A 13,624-nucleotide genomic window follows, 5' to 3' on the forward strand; every position below is an offset into this window, starting at 1 on the left:
AAGTGCAGAACAACCCTGTTGTGATATTTTAGATAAGCAACTGTTAACAGCCAGTGGCAAATTTTAAAGTGCAGGAGCTCATCGTGACACAGCCGCAAGCCGTGGCTCACTAAGAGCAGAACTAAACAAAAATCAGCTTTACATTTCTTCTCCTGCCACTTATGCTTTCTTCTCCTGCCACTTCTTTCCACTTTAAAACCTATTATCCTTTAAAAAAAAAAAATCTAGTTCATTTCATCGTAGACTCCTGAAGTGCGTTTAAAAACAAACATCTGAACGATGAAAATCAAATTGAAAAATATGCCAAAGAGAAAAGGTATATGATACCTTTAGGTATATTGGTTGGCAACCTTCAGTCTCGAAAGACTATGGTACAAGCCTACAGCACCCAGTATTCCCAGGCAGTCTCCCATCCAAGTACTAACCAGGCCTGACCCTGTTTAGCTTCTGAGATCAGACAAGATCAGGCATGTGCAGGGTAACAGTTGCTGTATATACCTATACCTTCAAAGGTATATGAAGGCACCAATCTTGTGGTGCCTTCTGCTGAGTGCTTCATCTGTGGGTGGCCCACTTTCTTGGAGTGGTGGCTGCCACAACAATGCGCAGACATACAAAATTATGCAGGGGATGGATAGAGTGGATACCGGGAGGTTCTTTTCCTTCTCACATGGCACCAGAACCAGGGAACATCCACTAAAATTGAGTGTTGGAAGAGTTAGGACAGACAAAAGAAAAGATTTCTTTACCCAGCATGTAATTAGTCTGTGGAGCACCTTGCCACAGGACTGGGGATGGCATCTTGCCTGGATGCCTTTAAAAGGGGATTGGACAAATTTCTGGAGGGAAAGTTCATCACAGGTTACAGGCTGTGATGGGCCTATGCAGCCTCCTGATTTTAGAAGTGGGTTATCTCAGAATGCCAGATGCAAGGGAGGGCACCAGGATGAGGTCTCTTGTTGTCTTGTGTGCTTCCAGAGGCAACTGGTGGGCCACTGTGAGATACAGGAAACTGGACTAGATGGGCCTTTGTCCTGATCCAGTGGGGCTTGTCTTATGTTCTTATGTTCTTACAAATAGTGGGGCCGCAAACATGAAAGGCTGGCAACCTTGTCTGCACATCACCAGAAAGCAGCGACGAGTTGGCACAGAGGTGGGCTGTTGGCAGGGAGCAGGAGAATCAGGGCCACCCTGAAGCATGTTGGAGAAGGGCAGGGAGCAGTCATCTGCAGCAATGGCATCTCCAATATCCTATGCAACCCACTCAGTCTTGACATGCCCCCCCCCCCCAGTCCATTTGGACTTGGGACAGGAAAAGAGCTGGTGGTGCAGATCTGAGTAGACCCACTGGGGACCATGGCATGGTGAACTAGGTAAGGAAAAATTCAATGTTTAATGAAAGTAAATTACATTGCCTAAAACAAGACAGTCCACCCTTGCAATTTTGTGTTAGAAGACAAAGAACAGGGAGAGGCTGCCTTGATTTTAGAGGTATCTGGCTGGCTTTGTAGCTGATGTTAAGACCACAAAAAGGGGGCAGGGAGGGGACAGGATCCAGCACATGCAATTGGAGGGCAAAATTGGAGGCTTTTGTAGGCCACATCTGGCCCCTGGGCCTGACTTGGTCATCTCTGTGTTAAATTCCCTAAGAGAAGAAACATAAGAACATTAGAATCTGGTTAAATGAGACCAAGTGTTGACTATTGGTGCCAACAGTTGCCAGCTAGATGTCTCTGCAATCAAAACAGCCTCTCCCTGTTGTTTGTCTGACACAAAATGGCAAAGGTAGACTGCCTTTGAACATGGAGGCTGCATTAAGCTACCATGATTAATAGGCTAATAACTAGTGGGAGAAAACTGAATTTTGTTTTTCATAGATTTCAGAGTTTTCCAAAACTTAGAATTGCAGAAAGCGGAGTTATGTGTTTATTCAAAATTTACATTATAATTATAAATCATAATTGCTTTAAAAGTGTACTAGGTAGGCAATATAGGTGGTATAGTGTCAGCAGACACAGACAGAGGCATTACCCATGAACCACACCATTAAATAATGAATAAAAACAAAATAAAAGTTTTATTTTTTCACAGATTTTAGGTTTCCCCACCCCAAAAAAATGGCAAGTGTAGAAATGATTATTTGTGTTCTTATTTTGTCATCACTGTTCTCTCCCATCTTTACGAATAGCCATTGACAGACCTATTCTAAACTCATTTGTTAAATCACCTTTATATAGCAATCTATGCAAGTGGCTTTCATAACATGTGCTGGGAATTTCACAGACTCACCTTTATTCCTCTTGCAAAACAAACTGCTTGCCGCGAATCCAGACATTCTTCCGTTCACATTTAAAACCTGAGACAGCTGGCATATTCACAGAAATGCCATCCATGTTCCCCTTATAGGCCTAGGTAGGCATTGAAAAGTCATCTCCCCCCATTCCCTGAGGACCTTTCCAGGATTCCTGGTAACCAGTCATGTGAAGTGTGGCCTGTGAATATTGGAAATTTGCCATCAAATTAGCTCCGATTGGATCAGGCGTGGCCTTTTCCGGGGACTAACAAGAATGTAGCAAGCAAAGCCAATAGTGTTGAGTAATTATTTAATAAATAGCTCCTTACCACTTTTGCTGACCTTTATCAGGTGAATTTGTGCACCAGTTAGCTAGGCGCATGTTCCAGTCGCTCCTGTGAAGGCTGAGGGGGGGGGAGAGGAGCGACGCCTTCCAACATAATCTTTTCTGGTTGGAATTCCAAGAGCTGTTCTAGCTGCAAACACTCAGCTCTATCAAGCATGGGAATGTATGAAAAATTGAAGTGCATTTGCACTGCCTCTCCGAACAGCAGCCATGTCCTTCTGCAGTCAGTAAAAGGCGAGCGCTTCGTGATTTGCACAGCTGCTTCAGCAGTGGGGAGCAAACCGTTTCCCTCGGTCACTGACTTGATAGAAAACCTCACAGAATATGTCACATTCCTTTCCATTTAGTAGGAGAGCACAGCAGCCTTTGGAAAGAGGACGACACTCAACTTAGGATCAAAGTTGCGTTCTACCCGTGAACCGGTCATACTGCTTACTTCAAACAGTGCAGAGGAAGAGCAAAGTGTGAACCTTTCACTAGTATTCACCTTTCACTTTCACCATTCTTGTTTTCTGCAGCAGTTAAGTTCAATTGCGATCCTGACCTTTGTGCTGCCTGGAGCCAGGACCACAAAATGCCCCCCCCCAGGCCTAAAAACGTCACTTCTCATTTCTGGAGAAAACTGAAAGTGGCCTTTTTTAGGCCTTCTGAGGGACGGAGAGGCTGAGAGTGGCCTCCCCAGTTGTCCTTCTGAGGTGTCCAGAAGGCCTAAAAAGGTAACTTCGGTTTTTCACCGCAAACCAGAAGTGACCTTTTTAGGCTTTCCGGAGGTCTCAGAAGGCCTTGTAAGAGGGAAAAAACCCAAGCGGGGAGGGGGTCACAGTGCCTCCCCATGTCAGGTGGCACCCGAGGGCATTTGCTGCCCCCCACTACACCAGTGGTTAGGTTCCTGGAAACATCAGTGGATGCTGAATCCGCCGATACCAAACCACTGACCATATGGGAACGATGAGGTTAGGGGGAGGGGTAGCGAATCAGGAATGCCAGCAGGCAATAGCTTCAGAGTGGCCATCTGCAGATAGCTTCAGAAGGGCTGCAGATGCTTCTAAATGACTGTGGATGCTGTCCTGTCTGAATGCCCGCCTCCCTTCCAATGCCCACTTTATGGCTAATTAACACCTCCCCATCTCCAGAAAGGGCAGCTGCGATGTGCAAAGGAACTACTTCAGAGCACTCTTATGTATCTGAGAGCAAAACTTCACTTAGCTTTGGAGGTGAAAGTCCAAAGTGTCTGCTGCAAGTCCACAGCATTTTCAAAGCCCAGTCCAATAGAAGCTTCCCAGTCCAGTGGCAATCCAGCAGTTCGGCAGTAAAACAGCAGCATCCTCGCACCTGTCTTTGGATGGGTCCAATACCGACCTGTCCAGCAGAGTCCTGGCATCCCCCTCCATTCCCCCTCATGTTCCTTCTGGTGCTGCTTTTCATTCCTGGAAAGCCCCTGCTATTCTAATGAGGAGCATCTGTGAGCTACCTCTTTAGTTCGGCAGAGTCCCATCAATCCAATAGAGGCTCCGGTATGAGCCACCTCTTCAGTCCATGCCCATCAAAGTCTCCATCGGCCTTAATTAATCACTGCTGTGGACTGCAGTTTCTGTGAGTCTCCCATCCCAGCTGCTAGTCCTGCCCTTCCCAGAGCTGTCAACCAGCTGTCAAAACATGGGAATCGCTGTGAACACCACATCATCTGCCCAGTGATCTCCTGATCTTCCATTGTAGATGCTTCAGAATGGCCACCATCAGTGGCATAGCTGGAGGGGCAGTGCACCCGGAGTGGGCAAGCGGCCCGTCCCTTTGGAGCCATTCCCTCCCTTTGGACACACGTCCCTTTGGAGGCGGGGGGAGCAAAACAGAGCTGTACAGATGGGAAGGGGCTGTGTTGTTTCAACCTTCTGCTCCAGAACTTCTTCCCCAAGTCAGCCAAAAGTCATCTTGGAGAACTTCCAGCCCGACTCATGTGCAAACTTTCTTGGGCATCAAGTTCTCCAGTTTTGCTTCCAGGAACAAGCTCTTCTGATTCCACTGGAGTCTGGGAAACTTCTCCATGCAGAGATGGAAATATCTCTCTTGCAATGATTGTAGCAAAAATAGGGACCATCCCCATGTGATGGGGTGGGGAGCAGATCAGTGATCCTCTTGATGTCTTTTAAAATAAAAAGCAGAGATGTCGAGGAAGACTTGAGGAACTACCCAGCACCTGCTGTGTGGCACTCAGAGGTGCGTCAGTGGTGCAAAGGGCAGAGGTGTTATAATTCTTGTTTCAAGAGGAAGACTTGAGGAACTGCACAGATCTGGCTGCGTGGCACTCAGACATGCGTCAGTGGTGCAAAGGGCAGAGATTTAGTAATTCTTGTCTCAGAGAACTCTGAATTTCAAACCAACTCCTTGCAGAAGGAAGAGGAGTTGAGATACCTCTAGTGCCACCATGAAGAGGGCCCCAGAGGAAACCCTTATTTCGTTGCTCTGCCTCATGGCAGTTGCTTCTGGGATTGCAGGAAACACCTGCCCAGGTGAGTGGCATAGAAGTGTCAACCTGTGTCATTTTGCCACATCATGGCTGGTGTGACCTGCCATGTCACAGAAGTTGAAAGGATATTTTGGATGCATGGTCAGAATTTTAAATACCTTCGAAGACATTCCTATGACCTCATAAGAGCTAGAAACTTGAGAAAGCTGAAGCATTACAGAAACAATCATCCCTGGTGCGCACTGGTTTTTTAGTAATCTATTCAGTGTTTCACAATTGATAGTTTTTATGCTGCTGTTTGCCACTGGCTGACTTTCAATGTGTGTTTTATAGTGCATAGTTTTGTGTGTATTTTATAGTTTATGTATTTTATAGTTTATGTATTTTTAATTTGTTTGTGAGCTACCTTGGGTGCCCTTCGGGGAGAAAGGCAGGGTAAAAATTGAATAAACAAACTAACAAATAAAATTTCTTTATGGAAAGTATATTGATTTATTTCCAGTCTTACCTGCCCCTTTCCACACACACCTTCATACCTTGTTTTTGCAGGGGGAGGAGAGCTGGCTGACCTTCAACATAAGCAGGGTGAGTGTTTTCCAAGATGCTCCTCATTGTCAGAAATTCTGCATACAAAAGCATGGAGAGGGGAAAGAAAACTTTACCCCAGGAAGAGTAGGGGATTTGGGACAGGCACAAGAAAGGACCATGCAAACGAACAAAAATGAATGTCTGGGGTGCAGATCCAGAAGTGATCCACCCATGGCTTCAGAAGTTTTATAAAGGGATTAGAGAAGCATATGAGAGAAGGCTGCATTTTCCAACGGTAAAGCATGGGATACTGTATGGAGCCTCCATGTTCAGGGGCACTGTAACTGCATATCCCAGTTGCTGGGGAGCGCCACAGAGAAGCAGACCTTGATGCCCTCTTTGGGGCTTCTCAGAGAGACGCGCCCAATCCTTCATTCATTTCTGACCATCCTGGAGAGTAAAATGTGGTGACTTGTGGGGCAACTGCAGCAATGCAGAATGTGGGAGCCGCTATTGAGCAGTGGTGTCACAAGGGGGTCAGGAGAGTGCAGACCGCACCAGGTGACCCCCTCAGAGGATGTGACACCACTAGTGGCCAACATTTTGGAAAACTTTTTGGAAAATGTGTATTTATGAACAATACCATCATTAATCATTAGAAGGGTAATTTCATGCAGAATGTAATGAAACAAACTGTGTTGAATTATCTGTATTCAACCAAAGGTTATGTTCAATAAACCAGAAAAAGAAAACACAACTGCCTTATGTAACAAATAGTGGATTCTCTTAACTCAAAGCTGACCAATGAGACAGATTGTTCCGAGAGCCAATGAGGTGTTTTTACGAAACAGCAGTGAACCAATAAGGTGTCAGTATGAGAGTCAGCTCTCATTTCCATGTATCAGAGCTAATAGAATTCTTATTCAGTTGTGTGAATGTCATCAAGTTGGCCACTGGTTTTTTGTTGGTTACTGATTTGTTGGGTGACCTGTACTGTTATATATTAGAATAAGTAAATAAAGTTAATGTGGGTTACAGCAACCCAAGTGACGCCACTGTGTTTAAGCTGCGCATATGATACGTAATCTATTCTGTATGATATTCTGTATGAGAGGAGGTCTATCACGGGGATGACGCAATGAGGTATCAGGTGATGCAAACCCTAGTGATGCCTCTATTGTTGAGTCTCTATCTTCCGACTAGGTGCAAAGAACTGCAAAGAGCTCCTGGCCAAGGGGTAGTGCTGAGTGTCTGGTACACCATCTATCCCAAGAACTGTGTCGCCCTGACTGTGCTGTGCGACATGGATACGGATGGAGGCGGCTGGACCGTAAGTACTTCAGCCTCATTCTTAGATAAGGCGCCTCTCTGCACCACCTCTAGTGCTGTAGCAGTGACGTGCAGACAGGAGAGGCGGGGGAGGCAGAGCCTCACCAGACCCAATAAGTAAAAAAAAAAAAAAATGCAGGATGCTTGCATCAGCAAGCTCAGGGGAGGCAGCAGGAAGAGTTGCCTCCATTCTGGGGAAAAAAAAAAAAAGCAATGCAAAAGCAGGGAGCCTGTGCAATAGATTGGCTCTCTAAAGCACAAGGAGAGGCAGCTTGTCTGTTGCCTCAGGGGATGTGTCGCTGAGCTTTTCCTAACTCTGATTGGGGAAGAAGAGGTACAGTTTTGCTTTTTAAGTTTACAGAGATAGTTTTGTGTGTGTGTGTGTGTGTGTGTGTGTGTGTGTGTGTGTGTGTGTGTGTGTGTGTGTGTGAGAGAGAGAGAGAGAGAGAGAGAGAGAGAGAGAGAGAGAGAGTTTCAAGGAAGGTACCCAGGAAGATTAAGCTTAAGGGAGGGAGAAAGTGAGTATGTATTCATGGGGTTGTGCCTCCCTGGGCATGAACTTCACTGCATGTTACTGTGCTGTGGTCCTGGGATTACAGGATTCTGCCAAATGGACAGTCATCCTTGTGGCTTCCTTACAGGTCTTTCAGAGACGGTCTGATGGCTCTGTGGATTTCTAGCGGGACTGGAGTGCTTACGAGAAAGGCTTTGGGAGCCAGCTCACAGAATTCTGGCTGGGCAATGACAACATCCACCTCCTGACCTCTTTGGGTAGGTGGCCTGCCCTCTTACGCTTACATGCGCCCATTCCATCTCTGTGGACACTTTCTAGGGCTCTTCAGCCTAGTAGGGAGACCCATTGTGGAGGTACAAGGTATGCGGTGCGTCCAGATGCTGCTGCTTGTCCAGCAACTACACAGGCACACATATACCACACTGAGGAATGCTGTTCTACTTAAAAATAATCTTCATGTGGGTGTATATATCTCCATGCTTTGTGGGGGTGCAGGATTTTAAATTCTTGTCCATATTGAGAAAACACCTGTCACCCCAAGCAGCCTCAGGGAATGCAACCCCTGGGCGTCAACGCCAACGGTCTTACTAAAGCCCCAACGTCTCGCTTGGCCCTGCTTGTGCCGGAGGTAAGGCCTCTAGGGCTAGACTTGATTCTGTGGACTTACCTATAGTTAAGGGACTTTTGTATTCCCTACCTGTGGGGTTTGTACCTTGCCTGTGAGCAAGACACAGGGCCCTGTGAGGGAACAGAGAATGTGAAGCGCTTGACCCGAATAAACAGGCTTGATCAAGACAGACATCGGTCTCTGGTTACTTCCAGAGCGGAGTAAGTGAAAAGTGTCGTGAGTTGACCCCGGACCACCTGTAGACCCCGTGGAGGGAGACGGGATCCCACAATGGCACAACACCACACAAAAATCTGGTATCCACCTAGGTCCCAATGTGTCCAGATGGCCACCTTGTGGAATTCTATTACTATGAATGTGATTTTATGAGGGCCCTGAGATACTTTTTGTGTGGTGCTTTATAAATATGGTAGAAAACTCATGGGCACACCAGTGAAACACCACGCAAAAGGGGTTTTGGTATCGTACATGAATGTTAAGGTTACCAGTTGGCTTGGTTTCCTCAAAGCAAACATACCGACTGGTGGTTTGGAGAGATGAAAGGACACAAACAGGACAGGAATGAAGGAACAGAAAACTGTGGCTGGTTACAGAAGCACATGATTCAGAATTGGAGATTACCCACTGTTTTTGAATTCCTTGATTCTACTTCAGAAAAAAAGAGCGAGTCATTTGAATTTCATAATCTGAGGAGGAATTTGGACAATTTCTCTCTCTTCCAAAAGCTCTGCTGAAAAGGGCAAGGAGCTGCAGAGAGCACAGTGAAGCTCTCACTGAATCCTTTGCAAATTTGTGCAAGATTGCTGGTGCATTACAACTCAATGGAGCGCCAAGGAAATCTTGAGGAGTAGCAGTCCTGGGGTGGGGTCAGGGGGGCAAAAGCCCCAGGTGCCATGGCACTGCCACACCGCTGCCACCTCCACTCACCCTCCCTCTGGAGCCATTCTACGGGTAGGCAAAGCCCTGTGCTGTGTCCCCAGGTGCTTGGAAAGCCTTCTGAGGCTTCCAGAGTGCCCTTCAACAGTACTTCTGGTTTTTGTCTGTACTGTTTAGTGATGGCAGCAACTGTTACCCTGCACATGCCCGATCTCGTCTGAGCTCAGAAGCTAAGCAGGGTCAGGCCTGGTTAGTACTTGGATGGGAGACTGCTTGGGAATACCGGGTGCTGTAGGCTTATACCATGATCTCGGAAGCTAAGCAGGGTCAGGCCTGGTTAGTACTTGGATGGGAGACTGCCTGGGAATACCGGGAGCTGTAGGCTTATACCATGATCTCAGAAGCTAAGCAGGGTCAGGCCTGGTTAGTATTTGGATGGGAGACCACCTGGGAATACCGGGTGCTGTAGGCTTAGACCATAGTCTTTCGAGACTGAAGGTTGCCGACCACTTAGTGATGCTCCAGAAGACTCAGAAGGCTTTCACTTGGCAATGTTGCACAAGGTTCTGTATGGCTGGTTAAGTGTCCTCGGGTGGGTGTTGTGGGGGGGCATGTTGTGGTCCTGTGCCCCAGGGCAGCACAGGGGCCAGGTCCGCAACTGTGTCAAGCAACCAATAAATAGCTCGTGCTTTTGTTTGAAAACTGTTTGTTCTACATAGTTCCGAAAAGTGGGGTAACTCTCCCCCAAACCTTTTGAATGCAAGTCTTTTTTTCTACTCAGGAGTTCTGCCATTGCAGCCCTAGAATATGGAAACCTGATGTTTTCCTGTTTTGAATAGGAGAGAATGAACTGCGTGTTGATCTCACCGATTTTAACAATAGCCACACGTTTGCCAAATACCTATCCTTCAAGATTTTGGGGCAAAGCGATCAATATAGGCCGGTGCTTGGAAGCTTCCTTGAGGGCACTGCAGGTAAATTTTTGGACATGCTGTTCTGCTGACCTTTCCATCAGAGCTGGTAAAGAGCTGATGAAGAGGTGCACTGTCCCCCCAGGACACTTTGACCCCCAGGGATGAAAACACCTGGTGCTCCCTGGCCCTCTTGGCCAGGCATCCTTGGGGGGCTTCTTTCCCCCGACAGTACCCACAGTGGCACCTTTCCAGGGTAGCAGTTACAGAAACACAGAGGGGAAAATCAGATTGTATTTCCTGGTGTTTTTGAACAATTATTGAAGGGTCGGTGCCTTCACTAGGAATGGTGGATCAAAAACCATAAATGAGCAACTCGGGGCGCAATCCTAAGGTGGAGTTGGGCTGGCGTAAGTCCCTTGTACTGGCCCAGGAGTGTCACAAAGCAGTTTTTCACCACTCTGAAAAGAGTTAGACCAATGCATGGACGTGCACCAGCTCCCCATGCCATCGCTGGCCCCAGAGGATGGATGAGTTATACTGGCCAAGCTTGGCCAGCACAGGAATCTGGGAGCGTGGGGATGGTGGAGAGGATGCGGGAAGGGAGTTTTGGGGCAGGGGGAGGGCGGGTGGTGGGCATTCCTGGGGGCAAGTGGGAAGCCAGAGGCGGGGCCAGGACCAGGTGGTTATGCCAGATCCTGACACCCATTCCCAGGTGATGTGGAACAGCCTCTGTCTGCTCTGTTCTGCTCAGATCTGTGCCACCTCTTGAGGTGGTGCAGATCTGAGATGACCCCTTGGGGCCACTGCAGTACAACATGGGGTAAGGGGAAGTGATTCCCCTTGCCTCGAGTTGCACTGCTTTTGACCCCAAATTATGAGCTGGTTACAGTGCAGGTCCACCGGCCTGCCTGTTCCAGCACAAGTTAGGATATAATTATGCTTTGAGCCAGTTTGAATAATGGCACTTCATTCCTTCCTTTCAGGTGATTCACTCTCCCACCACAACTACATGCATTTCTCCACCACAGACAGAGATAACGACATGAACCCAGGCAACTGTGCAGTGGTATTTAAAGGAGCCTGGTGGTACAAGGACTGCCACTTTTCCAACCTCAATGGGATGTACTGGCTGGGGGCACACAGCTCCTATGCTGATGGTGTGAACTGGAGAACCGGCAAAGGAAACAACTATTCCTACAAGCGATCAGAAATGAAATTCAGGCCCCGAGATTAGTGGAGAAGGCAGGGAAGCTTAAGCAACTGCCTGTAGTTGGAGCCTTCCTAGATGCTTGACCTTCTCTGTAGATACAGACCCAACTGCAATCATTCTCATTTTGGTGCCCTGTGGATTAGATGACTGTCAAGCTCCGTACGTGGGACTGCACTTGAAGACAGTCCAGAAACCTCAGCTGATATAAACTATAGCAGTTCAGGCACTAAAGGGCAAAAGCCTGTTTGTCTCCTGCAACAAATACTTTAAAACATCTACACTGGCTGCTAGTCTGTTTCTGGCTTCTGTTTACCATGCTGCTCTCAACCTTCAAAGTTTCAAAGGCTGAACTAGATGAGCCATTGGCCTGGTCCAGTAGGGCTCTTCTTGTTGTATGTTCAACCCCTCCACCCCATTTGCTATGGAAGGAAGTTTCAGGAGCGGTAGATGAAAAGGAAACTTCTTCCTTTCCCCCCAGACATGTCACCCCTCCAGTTGTGCAGAGGAACAGGGCTTGAAACTTCAGCCCCTCATTGTTTGATAGCACAGCAGGAGGCTTTTGGAGACTAGGAAAGGATAAGAACATAAGAGCAGCCCCACTGGATCAGGCCACAGGCCCATCTAGTCCAGCTTCCTGTATCTCACAGCGGCCCACCAAATGCCCCAGGGAGCACACCAGATAACAAGAGACCTGCAAGGCCTCCTGGGAATTGTAGTTAAGAACATAAGAACAGCCCCACTGGATCAGGCCACAGGCCCATCTAGTCAAGCTTCCTGTATCTCACAGCGGCCCACCAAATGCCCCAGGGAACACACCAGATAACAAGAGACCTCATCCTGGTGCCCTCCCTTGCATCTGGCATTCTGACATAGCCCATTTCTAAAATCAGGAGGTTGCGCTTACACATCATGGCTTGTACCCTGTAATGGATTTTTCCTCCAGAAACTTGTCCAATCCCCTTTTAAAGGTGTCCAGGCCAGTCGCCATCACCACATCCTGTGGCAAGGAGTTCCACAGACCAACCACATGTTGAGTAAAGAAATATTTTCTTTTGTCTGTTCTAACTCTCCCAACACTCAATTTTAGTGGATCTCCCCTGGTTCTGGTGTTATATGAGAGTGTAAAGAGCATCTCCCTATCCACTCTGTCCATCCCCTGCATAATTTTGTATGTCTCAATCATGTCGCCCCTCAGGCATCTCTTTTCTAGGCTGAAAAGGCCCAAATGCCGTAGCCTTTCCTCATAAGGAAGGTGCCCCAGCCCCGGAATCATCTTAGTCGCTCTCTTTTGCACCATTTCCACTATGTCTTTTTTGAGATGCGGCGACCAGAACTGGACACAATACTCCAGGTGTGGCCTTAAGTATTGTGTCCAGTTCTGGTCGCCGCATCTCAAAAAAGACATAGTGGAAATGGAAAAGGTGCAAAAGCAAACTATTTCCTTTTCATTGTATCATAGAGTTGGAAGGGATCCACAAAGTCTTTGTTACGTCCATTACAGGGTGGGGCCCTGATTCTCCCTCCCCCTCTCAATGGGCCCAATGGGGCAGACCTGCAACTTGCCCCCGTCAGGCAGAGAAGCATTGCATCAACTGAACTGTTTTGCAGAGCCGGTTTAATTAAGCAAGCAATTTAACATTCACAGGGCCTTGTTAACTCACAAGGTCCCCCTCAACAGGAACATCGTCTAAATATTCCAAAATGTTGGCCACTAGTGGTCTGAACCCCTGCACCCTCTAGTGATGCAACTGGTGCACACAATTCTTTTGTAGCATTTAGAAGGCCCAATTACAGTAGCATCCAAATCACTGCTCCCCTAGAAGTTTTCCCCAGATTGACCAAGAGTCCATGAGGGAACAACTGGTTGGGCCAAATAATGACACCTGCCTATCTTGCCTGTCAAGATCAAAAGGTGTGTCAAAGTTTCTGGCACACCTTTTTTGCACTCATGTTGCTCAGGTGACTTGACTTTGCCACAGCTAAGGAAAGGAGTCAGTGAAGCGTTGCTGTTTCTTAGAACCAACCACATTTCAAAATGAAGCCCATCTCAGAGGTGGAGCTGTAGGTGCACATTTAACATACTCCTGGAGGGATCCTAATCTTCCTGTATGTCAGCACAGGGGTCACTGTGTCAGCATAAAGTGTCACAAACATGCCATAAAGCACATTTGTGGTACCTGCTGAGTTAGTCACGAATCATATGCTATGCCCAGCAGAGCAAGTAAGCTCCCGCCGGGGAATGCAGAGGCGGGGGAAGGCAGAACAGGGGTGAGGCAGTGGCATAATGGGGCAGGGATGTAACAGTGCAGGGGGGAGGGCAGTGCAGGGGGGACGGCAGAGAGGGGACGGTTCGGGCCTGGGAGGGGCAAGATCAGCTGTGCTGGCCAATGCCATATCATTTCCCCCCTCCCAGGCTTGAGATCCTGACATGGGGCTTCTCGGGCAAGCGCCAGTGATTTAGCGGGTGCAGATCCGAGTAGTCCCATTGTGCAGGCTGGGTCTTGACTCAGGATAAGGAAACA

The 13,624-nt window shown here is 47.7% G+C and overlaps 1 protein-coding gene and 2 pseudogenes across 1 annotated transcript; 2 read left to right on the forward strand and 1 right to left on the reverse strand.

The window, feature by feature from the left end:
- Nucleotides 1–376: 376 nt before the first annotated feature.
- LOC136656753 (5S ribosomal RNA) lies at nucleotides 377–496 on the reverse strand (annotated as a pseudogene).
- Nucleotides 497–5,061: 4,565 nt separating this feature from the next.
- Nucleotides 5,062–11,126, forward strand: LOC136656093 (ficolin-2-like). The gene is given in 6 exon segments (XM_066632934.1): nucleotides 5,062–5,146; nucleotides 6,835–6,867; nucleotides 6,870–6,961; nucleotides 7,602–7,731; nucleotides 9,818–9,952; nucleotides 10,876–11,126. Coding segments are annotated over 6 exon segments (726 nt in total).
- On the forward strand, nucleotides 9,157–9,276 carry LOC136656744 (5S ribosomal RNA; annotated as a pseudogene).
- Nucleotides 11,127–13,624: the final 2,498 nt, after the last annotated feature.

Source organism: Tiliqua scincoides, chromosome 6 (assembly GCF_035046505.1).
Source record: "Tiliqua scincoides isolate rTilSci1 chromosome 6, rTilSci1.hap2, whole genome shotgun sequence".
Taxonomy (NCBI): Eukaryota; Metazoa; Chordata; class Lepidosauria; order Squamata; family Scincidae; genus Tiliqua; species Tiliqua scincoides.